General features: G+C 38.0%; 1 protein-coding gene across 2 annotated transcripts in view; it reads right to left on the bottom strand.

The window, feature by feature from the left end:
- Positions 1-15176, bottom strand: part of PTPN1 (protein tyrosine phosphatase non-receptor type 1) — a 100523-nt gene that overhangs the window by 22511 nt on the left and 62836 nt on the right. For both annotated transcript variants that reach the window (XM_087720460.1, XM_087720459.1), the window contains exons 2-3: positions 4570-4660; positions 428-528 (exon numbers count right to left, since the gene is read on the bottom strand). In XM_087720460.1, coding sequence (XP_087576586.1) covers positions 428-528; positions 4570-4660 — 192 coding nt within the window. The remainder of the gene's footprint in view (positions 1-427; positions 529-4569; positions 4661-15176) is intronic.

The following is a 15176-nucleotide window of genomic DNA, read 5'->3' as shown; positions in this document are numbered from 1 at the left end:
TAAAATACAGGAAGGGTTTATCATTGCTTTCTCCACAGTATGAAATGATACCTTTGATGTTTTCACTAAAGTCATCATCTGCCTGCAGCATCACTATTTCCCAATATCAGTGCCTGCTTGATTTAGCTAGGAGGACCTTCACACCACAGGCGATCCTGCTGGGAATATATAGTCTTGTCATATACACCTGTTGTTCTTTGCTCATCTCTCTCAGAAACACCCTCCCTCCTCACCACAATAAAGCAGCATTATAGGAACTGGGGAGGTGGAAAGGGCAGAACAGCATACTACACCTATTGCATATAACTGCACGATGGGTGGAGGTAAAGGATTTCACTTGTTTCCCCATACAGTTACCAGCTGTGATCTCCAAGATTTAAAAAAAAACAGGAAAGAAAGACTTCTATTATTCTCTTAAAGCTCTTACCTGTGTAAGGATATAACTTCTGTTTGCCTCCACCATTTTTATCAAACTTGCATTGACATAATCATTGTCACCTTGTTCCAGCTTAATTCGGCTGTGGTCAACTACAAAAAGGATAAGAAACCACACTATTAAACACTTACATAATATTTACACTTTGCTAGACAGCTGCTTTCAGAATAAAGAAGTAAGCTTTTTTGTTTCCAAATATATGAAGCACAAAGCAAAACCTTTATTCTTAAGAAAAGGTTCCTATACTATTATCAAGTATTCTTGGGAAAAATATTTAAACAGGTGTGATACCATGAGCTAAATTTATGTTAATCCCATGTTATTTTTTTCATTCAACATAAAACACTGTTATGCTGCCTTCTGTAAAACTTCTCGAAGTGTTTTAAGAAACAAATTTATAGTTATAAAACAGCAGTAAGTTAAAACAAAGGATACAAAACATGTAAGTTAATGTACAAGTGGGAACAGGGAAAAAAATCAGGTATCATTTACACATGGAAACTCTTCGATAAACATCTAAATCAGGGGTGTCAAACTCACGGCTCATGGGCCGGATGCTAGCCACGCCCATCCCTGGTTTAGTGAAGGGGAAAAAGGTCACCATATGTCATGTGACGATAACGTAACACTGAGAGTTTGACAAATATTTGCTTCTTGAGGGGTAGTGGAGATGAAACGCTCCATACAGTGACACAATCAATAAAAAGGTATTTTGTAGGAGATGACCAAACTGAGCCCGAGGAAGGGGTCAAGCACATCATCAGCCTTGAGTCCCTTCGCATCCATGAGAGATCTAAGTCCAACCCACCTTGAATTCCATAGATCTACATCAATTTGATAATTTGCTAAATTGTCATATATTTTCTCTTTTCTGAACCTGGCCCATTTTATTAAAAATTTTTTCCTAAAGTGTGGTGCCAGAAATGGTTATAACACTCAAAGGAGGATCAGACCAATGAAGGATGGAGTACTTCAGATTCTTGCAGAGAGCTTTCACTATAAACCTATAAACGCAATAAACCTATAGTCATTTGAACCATGTTGCTCCCAGATTTATTGCACCCGTTCATACCCAAATGATCTATTATCCTGCAGATTTAAAATGAGTACCTCAGTTTCAAATTATTGGAGGTTTTATATGCTGCTTAGCAGTTAAATGGCAGCCAATCCAATAGTCAAGATAGTCATTAGAATTAATTCAACACAGAATGTGTATAACATGTCAATTCAAAAACAAAAAAGCTGTATTTGTCCTAGTTGCAGCTTCCCAAACAGGTACATGAATAGTCGCATGTAGAATGCTTTACAGTAAGCTAAATGTTGGATTATCAGCACATGGTTAACATTAGTTAAATTCCCTGTAACCAGGAAAACCAGATGAAGCCAACCATGGATGCGCCTAGCAATAAAAACTACCCCGGGTTCTAGAAATATTGCAGAAGAACCTCTAACCTTTTTAAAAAAAAATATGTATAATGTTATTTAGAACAAGTACAATACAGAATATAAAGATATGCTAATGAAGAAGTTACTATCTTATATGCAAGATTTTATAATATTTTCCGTAAACTATTGCTTGCATTCTCAGGAGAAACTGAAATCTCTATCATAAAAATACTTAATTGCTTCACCTAAATTGTTCATATTTCAGTTAACATTTCTTAGAACCCAACCAAACGATTATTAATATTCAAAGCGCTCTGACAGTAACTGCACTCTAGTTTAAAGATCTAAACTTTGTTCCCTTTAGCCCAATCAGATATAAAAGAATCCCTACATTTTACAGGAAAACCAAACTGACTGGAAGCCATTTTATCTAAAACAAACAAAATCAATGGCGGTTACCATAAAAAGAATCTCTAGAAATGATCAGTAAGCAAAATTATGTGCAACACTATAGTATGTATTGAGTTTTCCTGGAAGGCTCAACAGATTTTTAGTCTATTAAATGATTGTAGAGATTTTCTAACATATGGAGAAGAACAGATTGGCAATCTGAATGTGTAGCACACATGACAATCAAAACTCCTGAGTAGATGACTGTAGCACTTGGAGATGGAGCAGATGCAAAAGAAAACCAGGGCCGTGATGTGAATATGAGACAAAATTTTAACCACAAATATTTGTTTTTTAAATCCCCTTTCACCATCTCCCACCCACACTCATTTCTTATGATTTAATGAGAACATTTTTGTAAGCTTCCCCCCCCCCCACCTCCTTTTGGAGTTAAGTGCCATATGTCATAGCCACTATTTCTACATAACACCCTTCCAGATAGCGAAAGCACCCCCTATGGATCTTTTCAAAGTTACAAATTTCTAGTTTCCTTGTTGATAGATTTCAATTTCTTAATTGCTTGATCAGCCTAATTGCTCTTTTCTGAATCTGTTCCGTTTTATCAAAATATTTCCTAAAGTGTGGTGCAACAAATGGTTATAACACTCAAAGTGGGAACAGACCAATGAAGGATACAGTGGAGCTATTGTTTCCCGTTTTGTGGGACCTATATTTCCTTTAATGCAATCTAAAACTGATCTTTTTGCAACCATATCACAATGCCAACTCACATTTAGTGCATAATTAATTATAATCCCAAGGTATTTTTATGAAGTATTTGAAGATTTTTAATTGTCACGTTTACAGTGATGGCCATTCAGCCTCCTTTCCAAAGCCCTGCATATTTCATACGCATTTTGGTCTCTTTTTGTTGTGCTCTTTGTGTGGTATTTCTGCTCCACCATGAGATAATTCAGAGCAGCAAGCCATGATCCAGGTGTGTAAACTCTTCTACACAGGATTTATCTTATCTAATCTCTGAATATAAATGACTCTTTACAATTACACAATTCACTCCAGGCTAGGGCTCTTTCAGAAGGCCTGATTTGCAATTCCCAGAACCTCATCTGACTATAATTGCAAAAAATTGGCTGCCAGGTTTCCTAGATTTTGGAATAAGAAATACAAGAGCTGTACCGTAAGCCCTAAAACAAGCTTAACGCACAAAAAATACAGTGGAAAAAAGTCTTCTAGCTCCCTAAAAGAAGCTCAACATAACAAAAAAATGGAATGAAAAATAAAATCTTCTAGCTCAGAAAGTCCTGGCCCACAGATTTTCATGAGGTGGCCCTACTTATTTGACATCTCACTCAATGGGGATTTCAGTAACTCCCACATATTAAGTAAAGCCTAACCTAATCCTAAAAATGTTGCACATGTCTTCCATACACAATTGACCTCCAAATTTCTGTTGCTTAGTGAGACATTTGTTAATGTCTCACTAAGCACTAATGCCCCATTTTACAACCTTTTTGTTTAGTTGTTAAGTGAATCTAGTTTCTCTATATTTTCCTTGTCAGAAGGTCACATGACCCTGTGATACTACAGCCATCATAAATAGGAGACAGTGACTGAATTTTGATCAAGTGACCATGGAAATGCTGCAACGGTTATAAATGTGAAAAATTGTCGTGTCACTTTTTCAGTGCCATTGAACAGTCACTAAATGAACTGTTGTAAGTCAAGGATTACCTGTATTGTAATGCTAATTCCTAGATTGGCATTACATTTGAAAAACCCCATTTCTTTGAGTTTTTGAAAAATTATATTAGAAAAATAATAATTTTATATCTGAAAGTTGAGTCACAGCAACAGGACTTCTATCTAATTGCCACGACACAACTTCCAGACAATTCTACCTGGCTGACTGAGAATCTTCATATATTATTATATAGCCTTTATTGTCATTGTACAAAATAAATACGACGAAATTGGTTGTCAACTGTGCCGAGCAACGTGCCGATAACGCGGGCCGCACCCTCATTGCACCTCTCAAAGCTGTCCACGATAAAGGCCAGCACCACCAGGTGGAGCCAGACCACATGACCACCGGGAAAAGATGTCATCGGTGTGGGAGGAGGAGGAGGAGGTGGCGCTGCCACGGCCGGAGCAGTAAGGATGGCCAGCATAGCAGTTATCGAGGGTGTGTTGGCGGAAGAAGCAGCTGGAAGCGGTGGGGACGGGATGACGATGCTCGGTGAAATGCCGGGCACCCCTACGGCGGTTGCCATTTTGTGGAGAAACTAACAACAATGCTATAGTTTTTGTAAGTAAATTGAGAAGGTCACAATACTTACAGGGGCTGACATCTCTGTACCTGTTGCGATTTTTGTTTTTCGGATGTTTGGCCATTTTACATGGAAAGTCACTGGCTTCATGTTTGATTTCCTAGAAGGAAATAAAAGAAGACATTGGTATATGTGAAGACTTGTGCATATTACAGCCTGATTTGAACTGATAGCTCAAAAAAATCACTGAGAGCTAGTGGCTTATCATCATATATGATTCTGTTTGCTCTTAAGAGTCGCTGTGCATAATTTCCAAATAATGACAGTTTTTAAGATTAGCAATAGCAGTTAGACTTATATACCGCTTCATAGGGCTTTCAGCCCTCTCTAAGCAGTTTACAGAGTCAGCATATTGCCCCCAACAACAATCCGGGTTCTCATTTTACCCACCTTGGAAGGATGGAAGGCTGAGTCAACCCTGAGCCGGTGAGATTTGAACAGCCGAACTGCAGAATTGCAGTCAGCTGAAATAGCCTGCAGTGCTGCATTTAACCACTGCGCCACGGCAAAGATTCAAGGCGTGCATTACAGACTAGTGGCATATATCATTACTGAAAATGAATTTGGAAATTTACAAGAATATTAAGAGAAAGGTATCATGTTTCATTGGATTTACAGCTTGAAATACCATTTTACTGCTGAAATAAAAAAGCATCAGAATGTGTATTGAGGCAGCACAAAGATAGACATGCAAGTAGAGCAACTGAACAAGGATATCTACAGGAACACATATGTTTCTTGATATCCTACATGCCACCCTTTCATATATGCATATTAACAGCTAAAGTGTACAAATGCCTGGTTAAGATAAGAACATAGGTTTCCTTGAGTCATCAGCAAGTTACACAGCAGCTGTAAATGTTAAAAGGATAAGGCATATTACACTTCACAGAAGCAGTAAAGTTGTTACAGCCATCCAATTTGGCACTGATCATTCATTTCTCTGGCAACTGACATACAATCCAACATTCACGGTAACATTCTAACAAAAGCTATGTGCAAGATCAATCAAACCTGTACACTGCATGTCAGGAACTTAAAACAAAAAACAAAGCATGAGTAACTTAAGAGTGCAGGAATTAAAAATAAAGAGAAAGAAAGAAGTTACAGGATTTTCACTTGAGATATTCTCCCCCCCCCCCCCACTAGACTTGGAGTGAAGCCATTCTTTAACTTATACGGTTAACTAAATAAATGCAATATGTATAACTAAATCAATGTGAGACAGCCTACACTAAGGCCACGCAGGTTTGTATTTTTCCATAGCCCAGGGGAGAACATACAGCCCTCCAAGATGTTGCTGGACTATAACAATGTATGATTTTTCTCCAGCCTCTTAAGAGTTAATCATTTTTAGCATTCATTCTCTTTTTAATCTTTGAACTGGGCCTTTAAAATTTATGAGCCATGTTGAGTGCTCATTTGAGCAAAGACAGAATATAAATCAGATCCTGCTCCTAGACCAAATGGACACTGCTGGCTGCAGCTGAAATTGGAAAGGTCAAGGTTTCCTTACTTCTATTGTCTCCTTAAATATAAGATACAATTATTTCGTGCCAGATCAAAATCCAGTTTCTTCTCCCTCTCTCTATTCTAGTCAAATTACAGGACTAAAACTAAAGGATGCATTGAAAAACCCTCTGAGATATGAGCACATTGAAATTTTCTGACAGTCAATGGTCCATGTTTCTTGCAGGGACTGGGAAAATTCCGCTATTGAAGGAAAAGCAACAACAATAACAGGCCTTGGCCCACAAGAAGTGAGCAACAATTATTGGTAATAGTTTCTCAAGAGGGCAGTTGCCAGCTTATTATAAAGATCACTGCATGAAACTGATTTTCCAGAACAATTTCAGGCCTGATTTTAACATAGGAATCGACTGGATCTTTTCTTCTCTGTTAGCTTTAAGCTATTTTTAGCCTTTTGAGATGTGCCTTTTTTCACATTGTATGAATACTCTATTATGTACCATTATTAGAACCTTTCTGAATGGTTTGATTCCTTATGCTAAATCACCTTAGGAATGCTACTGTAGAGTACCCTACATACTGGAAACAAACGAATGAATACTGAAAATCCTGTTTCCCTGAAAATAAGACCTCCCTGGATAATAAGCCCAATCGGGCATGGGTTTAAATAAGCCACCGAAAATAAACTCTCCCCGAAAATATTGCAACACAGCAGCAGACATGAGGTTACCACGCTCCCCGCCTCCTGCACCTCAAATATAGTAAGAACTTCCTAAAAATAAGGCCAAGTGGGTCTTTCAGGGGTCAAAAGAAAATAAGACCTTGCCTTATTTTGGGGGGAACACGGTACATGATTACAAACAGGAGCATAATATATCCTCAAAAGAATAATATAGGGACATGGACAAATCTAATCTACTTTTTAAACCACCAGTCAGTGCAGAACAAGACTTTTCTAATTTCATATCAACTTCTATAGCAAAGCCCTTTTCCTTGGTATTGTTTGGGGAAGATAATTCTCGACTGTTGTCCTTTTAGCTTTACAGAAGGGTTTATACACTCTGGATAAGGGCATCCTATTACATCCTTTAGTAAAGTTAAAAGAACAAATGTGTTTGCTTTTTCAATTCATCAGGTACATATGAAACATGGCACGAAACAAGAAAGATGACCTTTTTCTAAGTGGCACAAAAATACACAAAGTTGTCTTATTGGTGAGATGGGCAGCATATAAATTTAACGAATAAGAAAATAAATATTCAAAGGTATCATCTCCATTTCAAAGGCCAAGAGCCAGTGGTGTCTTAAGAGGTCTCCGTGGTCATGTGGCCAGCCAAAGGCACACGGAACACTGTTACCTTCCCAACAAAGGTGGTTCCTATTTTTTCTACTTGCATTTTTACATGCTTTTGAACTGCTAGGTTAGCAAAAGCTGGGACAAGTAACGGGAGCTCATCCTGCTATGTGGCGCTAGGGACTTAAACCACCGAACTGCTGACCTTTCTGACTGACAAGCTCAGCGTCTTAGCCACCACGTACCTTGTTCAAAGGGAGAGGTCACAAATGACCAACAATTGCACTTTTGCACAAGTTGTCATTTCCAAAATGTAAGCAGTAAGGAGTTTACAGATTTTACATGTGTGAGAACTGCACAGCCCCCATTTCAATGCAGAGTATAAAGTCAATACATGACCCAATACGATATGGAGGGAATTTTGAGGAGCAAGCAGGATAATTCAAATATAGTCAGTCATGAGTTTAAATCTTATCTAGTACACCTTGGCAGAGATTTATTCTCTATTCCCATTATACTGGCCTCAGTAGTCTAAAAATAAAAGTGGTGCATTTTCCATAAAGTGTCAGAAGCAGAAGTCTTGCTCTTCTTCTTTTCCTAAGTTATTCCGAGTGTTCAATACTTATGCAGTTTGAGGATGAGTAACAGGATATCAACAGTCTTATGTGCTTGAATCATTTAAGAAAAATAGGTTTATTACCAACCACAGTATATGAGTGGGTAGGAAAGGCAGCAGGCATTGACTGATCACTATTTCCCATCTTCTCTGCCTTTCTCATAATAAATGGAACACCTTCCCATTTTCCCCATGAGTAAAGAAATCTACTTATAGTGTATACTAGCTGATAACCTGGTATCGCCCAGGTATTTATAGAAGTGGAAGTGTTTGTCTGACAGGGAGCCATTGAGAGGGGCCTTTCTTCCCCCTACTCCCATGCCCATATCCCTGCCCTCTCCCTCCCCACTTCCATGCGCTCCTCTTTCCCGCACTGTCTACAAACTGGCACTTTGCCCCAAATCCATCAGGCTTCCCCATTGCCACGACTGGCTTTCCAGAGGTAGCTGCAAAGGAACTGATATCACAAACAATTGCCGCTCTAGGACGCAGCACTCACTCTCCTTAATGGCCCAGGTGTTCCAGAGTTATGCTGGAACACTCATACACACAAAGGGAGACTATAATAATTACAGAAAATATTAAAGAATTCAGGTCAAAGTTCTTTTACGTAATTCTGTTCTGAAATTACTACATTCAAAATGGCTTTTCAAAAGACTGCTACTGCAAATAAGTTCATTGAACAAATGAGAAATACTAAAAATAGCCCTCCACTTCTGATACAAGTCACTTAGCAACCAAAGTTGTAATAAATCCCCCAAAAGGTACTTACGACCCGGATTTAAAGCCCAAGTGACTGCATTTTATGTGCTCAGCAAGCAATCTGTACCTCTGGTTGTTTGCAGTGCCCCAAGGTCACAGCGACAATTTACAATGTTTCTGGTGGAATCCAGTGTTTACTTCCTGTTTCTGGCAAAAACTGCCCCATAGCATAATGGGTTCACTTAACTATTGTGGTGTTTGCCTAATGAAAACTGCACAAAACATGTAATTGGGATTCCATGGTGACCCAGTACATCTTCATTAATCAAACTGCATATACCCTCAAGAGAGAATGCCAGAATTTTACAATTTTGGCAATTTAAAACTATCTAACTGGGACTCGTGGCTCAGTGGCTAAGATGCTGAGCTTGTCGATCAAAAGTTCGGCAGTTCGGTGGTTGGAATCCCTAGTGCAGCATAACGGGGCGAGCTCCCATTACTTGTCCCAGCTTCTGCCAACCTAGCAGTTCGAAAGCACGTAAAAATGCAAGTAGTAAAATAGGGACCACCTTTGTGGAAAGGTAACAGTGTTCTGTGCGCCTTTGGCGTTTAGTCATGTCGGCCACATGACCATGGAGACGTCTTCGGACAGCGCTGGCTCTTCGACTTTGAAACAGAGATAAGCACAGCCCCCTAAAGTCGAGAATAACTTGCACATATGTCCAAGGGGAATATCTATCTATCTATCTATCTATCTATCTATCTATCTATCTATCTATCTATCTATCTATCTATCTATCTATCTATCTATCTCTATCTATCTATCTATCTATCTATCTATCTATCTATCTATCTATCTCTATCTATCTATCTATCTATCTATCTATCATCTATCTATCTATCTATCTATCTATCTATCTATCTATCTATCTATCTATCTATCTATCTATCTATCTATCTATCTATCTATCTATCTCCATACCAGGAAACCTAGGATACTCATTATATTAGTAGAACCAACAACACTATCTGAATTTCCAATATCTATAATACAACTCTACAATGCAAAAAATAAAGAGGGAAACATCCTAGTACAGTATTTGTTTTATGACATATGAGAAAAAACACAATACCAGGAAATTTGGGCAGCAAAATTGTTGTTCTTGCTGTGACTTTACTCATGTTAGCTTTTACTAACTTGAAAGCACAGAATTACTTGTCAAACTTGTGAAGAAGTAAATAAGCGACTGTGATCTTAGCGCTGCCAATGTACCTTTGCAACACGGCTTTCCTAGAAAACCCTTGTTGATTTAGTGTTCAGTAATTTGATACCTGCTGCAGTGAAGCAACACACCCAGCAAACCACAGACTACTGTCAGAAAGCCAGAGTACTGAAACAGTCAGCCACTATGCAAACTAGATGGAACCATTAAATCATGCTGTCCCCTGGAAGAGGCTTTACAGAGAAACTCATTCCATGGTGTCATTACACTGTGTTGACACTGGCCAAGCAAGTATTCATTCCTAGGTCTACCATCTGTGGCCAAGTTAGGAATGGATGGGTATACACAAGGTTTGCTGGGTGTTGTAAAATAGCCCTTTGCTGGAAAATTGTTGAAGACATTTAAGGATTGCCTGGAAACTGCATAACTCTTGTTTTGGCTGCCTTTAGAACAATGGAAGTAAAGTAATATAAAGGTAAAGTTTTTATTAAACAAGAAATGCTTAAGCAGGACACCCTATTCTATTCCAGACAAATGGTTGTCCAATCTCTTCTTAAAAACCTCCAATGATGGACCACCAGAGGTGGTAGGTTCTGACCAGTTCTGGAGAACTGGGAGAAGAAATTTTGAATAGTTCGGTAAATACCACCTCTGACTGGCCCTGCCCCCATCTATTCTCTGCCTCCCGAGTTCCACCTGATTGGGAGGAAATGGGGATTTTGCAGTAACCTTCCCTTCCACACCCATCAAGCCATGCCATGCCCACCAAGCCACGCCCACAAAACCAGTAGTACAATTTTTTGAATCCCACCACTGTGGAGCACCCACAATTACCAAAAGCAAGCTGTTTCTCTGGTTAATTGTTCTCACCCTCAGGAAATTACTCCTTAGTTCTAGGTTGGATCTCTCTTTGACAAATTTCCATCTGTTTATAAATAAAACTATAAGTTGAAATGGTGAAATATATGCTGTGAAGTTTGTAAATAGCTTCAAAGGCCACTAGTTAATGGCAAGACAAATATTTTGCTTGCAGTATATGATGTATATATGATGAGTATATATCGCCTATATGTAGGATCTCCACCTCAAATAATTTAAGGTAACTGAACTGGAGAACAAATTTGCCGTTACCTATTTGGCTGATGATCCAACTTCATAAAATATATTTTCATGAGCTCATAAATCATGTACTTGACTTACAACACAACTTTTAGTTGCTAGCACCATTATCATAATCTTTCCCTCTATACAAGTTGAGACTATTACACTCAAAAGGCCGTGCCATGAGTACTGGAGAAACTCATCTCAGAATGCATTCAGAAGGCTACATTAAGGATGGTTGATCTATGTTTATGGCCTGGAATTAATACTATCAATTATTAGCAAAAGCAGAAATCTATTCCTTCTAATTTAATGTCACCAATGAAGAATTCAACGGATGTTGCCTTCATTCACCAGACAAAAAAATATCACTGAACTAGATAGAAAAAGGATCTAAACTCTTGGATTATACCATATCTTGTGTTCCTAGGTGCTGGGCAGTCCATGAAAAGATTTTTGTTCAAAGAAAGAAAAATTGGTCCCATGTGCAAGGAATGTTTTTTAAAGCTTAGGAAGCACTAGAACAAGTTTTAGTGAAGGGTATTACCAAAGTACCCTCAGATTTGCCATCAGACTTCCTGTCTCATATAATCATTATTTTTTAAAAAAATATAATTTTAATTAAACAAACAAACAAACAAACAGAAAGCTAGAATAAATGAAAATGGTGTATGATTGCTGAAAAGAATATCTACCAATTTTTTTTTTGGGGGGGGGGAGAACCCATAATAATCTCAATAGTTTTTTGCTAGAGAATAGCAAAATGATGGCCGCCATTTTGTGACTGCCCTTCTGGCATAATGCTAACACTGCAAATATGTCTGCAGATCAAGAGAATTGTGGCCTATAGCTTAAAAAACTGTATTGTGTTTATTATCATATAAAAAGTGGTACTTGAAAAGCTGTATGTTTGCATCAAAAATATTCATCCGTGACGATAAAATAATTATTGCTTCCAGTTTTAATAACTTACAGTATTCAACTATCTGTTCAGTAGTTCACTTCCTGATCATTTAATGAGACCCAGTAGAGATATCAACAGGATTATCTATGATTTGGGTTACAATCCAAATTGAGACTGTTAACTCAGAACTTTGTCGAGGAAAAACTATCTTCAAGCAAGTCTGCTTAAGTTCAAATAACCTTAAGCAAGCCTGTACAACTTAGAAGGAACATTTTGGGGCATATTATTTTAAAATATTTTTTTCTTCATAAGTGACTTTAAAGTGGAAACAAAACTGAGGAAAGTATAGCTGGGTAAATCTGCTGCCTCTTTTGTGGCCAGTTTTCACTTCCTTGCATACACAGCCCCAGATGTACTCACAACAAAATTTCATGAATTTGAAGAAGTGGACTCTGGCCCACAAAACATACTCACAGGAAGTTTAATTTTAGAAAATAAGTAGTGCTGATTTCATTCCAAATCACCCCTACGGGAACCATTTCTAGAGTTGAGGGTTTTTCTGGCCAACATAAAATATACATTTTATGAAAGAATTAATCTTGACAAGACAGTTAGTTTACATTTATTAAAAAAATATTGTGTAGTTTAGTGACAAATCATAGCAGGTAACATTATAGAATGTAGAGAGAAAAAGGAAATTTCCTGAAGTTTGCACATGTATATTCTAATAAGAGAGAATTAAATTGCACATCCAGCTGGATCAGGCCACCTAATCAAAACCAAATAATTACTACTGTAGTGAATCACATTTTAGCGTAGTGTAATGTAGGGTAGGGTAGTGTTTGAAGTCACAATGTATGATTAATTTATAGTCCATTTCTGTATGTTGAACAAATCTAGATAATTAGATTGGTAGTTCGGTCAAGGTTGGATCATGCATAGCACAAACACAATCACTCTGTGAATATACGTGTCCCAGGATCCAATCTGAATTGGTCACTGGAACCAGGTTTTTAGTCTTCCAAGCATTCGGGCTTGTGCTGGAATCCATCCTCAAGGAACTTCTGTCTCTCCAGAATGTGTGCGCTCTGCTGTTCTACGCATTGTATCTATATGGTATCATTAGTTGTGGTTTCCTTATGTCACTGCACCCTTAGATCCTGTAAACGGGTAGTAAATCAGCACTCCTGTTGAGTGGCAAGGGGTTCATTCCCAAAAGCTTCGAAGAATAAACTTTTGGCCTCAGTGACTGACTCAGTTTGGATCCTCCACCACTTTGTGTTGAACAGCATCTGAACTCACAAGCAGCACATGCAGATGATAATCTTCTTCTAGTGTTTCTCCTTAACAGCTGGAAGTTGGGACCTACTGCCTTTGATTCTAATGGTAACATGCATCAATGTCTATTGCAATAAATTTCCTTATTCAACTAAACTGCTGAGTATCACCGTAGCACAGCTAGTCAGAGAATTTTATAATTTAACTATGTGTTGTTACACTATAACGCTTCCTTTTTATTAATTTTTTATCTGATTCAGTAACTTACCTTGAATTTTAATAGTGCAAAAGACTGAATAAAAATAAGTTTTTGACTATACTTTCTATCTCATGCTATTTTTTCCACCTTTATCACATGGCATGGGTAATGCAATCCACAACCAAAGCATTCAGAAATAGCCTTAAAAATGAAATCCTCATCTATGGTGTCAGAGCTCTCTACTTTCAATGCAAATCTAAATAGAGCATCTTTAACTGTCCTTGTCCTAGAAATTTCATGGCTATTTCAACCTGATGATTTCCAGACACGTTCACCAACAATTCCCATAATTCTTAGCTTAAAGGATTTATCTGAAAACCATTCAAGTGCACTTCATTCTGCTGTCCACAGACAGATTCTTCCATAAAAATGATTTTTTAAAAAAATGCTGAGTTTTTCAGACGACAGAACCATGAGGTGTGAGGCATGTCAAACTGAGATTAGTGTATGTCAACAGAAGCCATAGCAGCTGAACTGCAACTGTCTATTAACAAAGAAGTCTGTGAAAATTGCCTTGCAATTGTAAGATGAGAAAGGGACAATTGTCTGTTTTCAGGGACTGTGTTCCTTTCAGTGGTCAGAATAAGCTGTTACCATGAAAAGGCCGTCTGCTTCATGCTGAGAACAGCTGATGGGCTTGTAGTTAATTTTCAATTGTGAAAAAATAGATCTAGCAACTTCCTAGCTAGCAAAAGTAAGAACTTCAGGCAGAATTATGACTATGAAGTAAATTTATTTTCCCCCTCCCCCAATTTAGATTGTCCATCATATTGGTCTCTTTCTTTTATCCATTCTTTCCTCAAGAAAATAATTAATTAGTTGTATAAACAAAAAGTAACACACACGCTACACATTTCTGTTGTTGCTCTATTTCAGTCAGATATCATTTAGCATACAGAAGAAAATCACCCTTGTGTCATTACCAAAAATAAGGTCATTTTGATAAAGAATAATTCTATTAAGCAAATAAAATTCAGTAGACAGTATAGCAGTTTAAAACGAAACAAGACACTGAAGTGAAATCAAAACACTGAAGTGAAGCACTTTAGCATAGCAGAATTATTTGTGAATATATACTGTATCATTGACGCTTTGGGCACAATACTCAGCAAGGCCAGTGAGTTGGCTTCATAATAGCCGAAGGCAGAGATATAGAGACAAGCCAGCAACCACAAAATCTTATAGAGAGCAGGATCCTTAAATAAACTCATTTGTTTGACTCCAAAAACAACAGGGAAAGAATCAGCAGAGCAAACGATGGTGTTACACAACTATCCTCAGACATAATGGCTTGTTTGCAAAATGATGTGGACAGCAATATGAGAATAATTTTCTGCAATTTTTTTTGCTTCTTCTTTATTTTTCTTATATGCCTATCTAAATTTCCAGAAAGTGTAAAAGCCCCCACCCCCAAGGAGGGCAGAACACAGCCACACTATCTCTTCCTCTTATTGATGGCTACCACACTTGTCTAGAGTGCATGAAGGTGAAAAAAAGCAATTGTGCGATGAACATCATCAAGAGGAAGGTGTGGAAAGTGAAAGAGAGGAAGGAGTTGAAGACAGCTAGAAGAACTTGGCGGGCAGCATGAGCAGCAACAGCAGAACGCTAAGCATCAATGGCTAGGTTTAAAAATGGTTGAGGAATAGACCCAGAAAACCCCAAGGGACAGCTTAGCTTAGCTGCACCAATGACCAAGAACCTCAGAGATGCTTGCAGCAGCACCTGGAAAAGATAGCAGCCAGAGCAACCATGATGTAGCATCAAAA

This window comes from Thamnophis sirtalis, unplaced genomic scaffold (genome assembly GCF_051295495.1).
Source record: "Thamnophis sirtalis isolate CommonGarterSnake01/CBP01778 unplaced genomic scaffold, rThaSir2_p1.2 scaffold_7, whole genome shotgun sequence".
Lineage (NCBI taxonomy): Eukaryota > Metazoa > Chordata > Lepidosauria > Squamata > Natricidae > Thamnophis > Thamnophis sirtalis.
The sequence above is the reverse complement of the archived record's forward strand: the minus strand, read 5'-3'. Positions and strand labels throughout refer to the sequence as shown.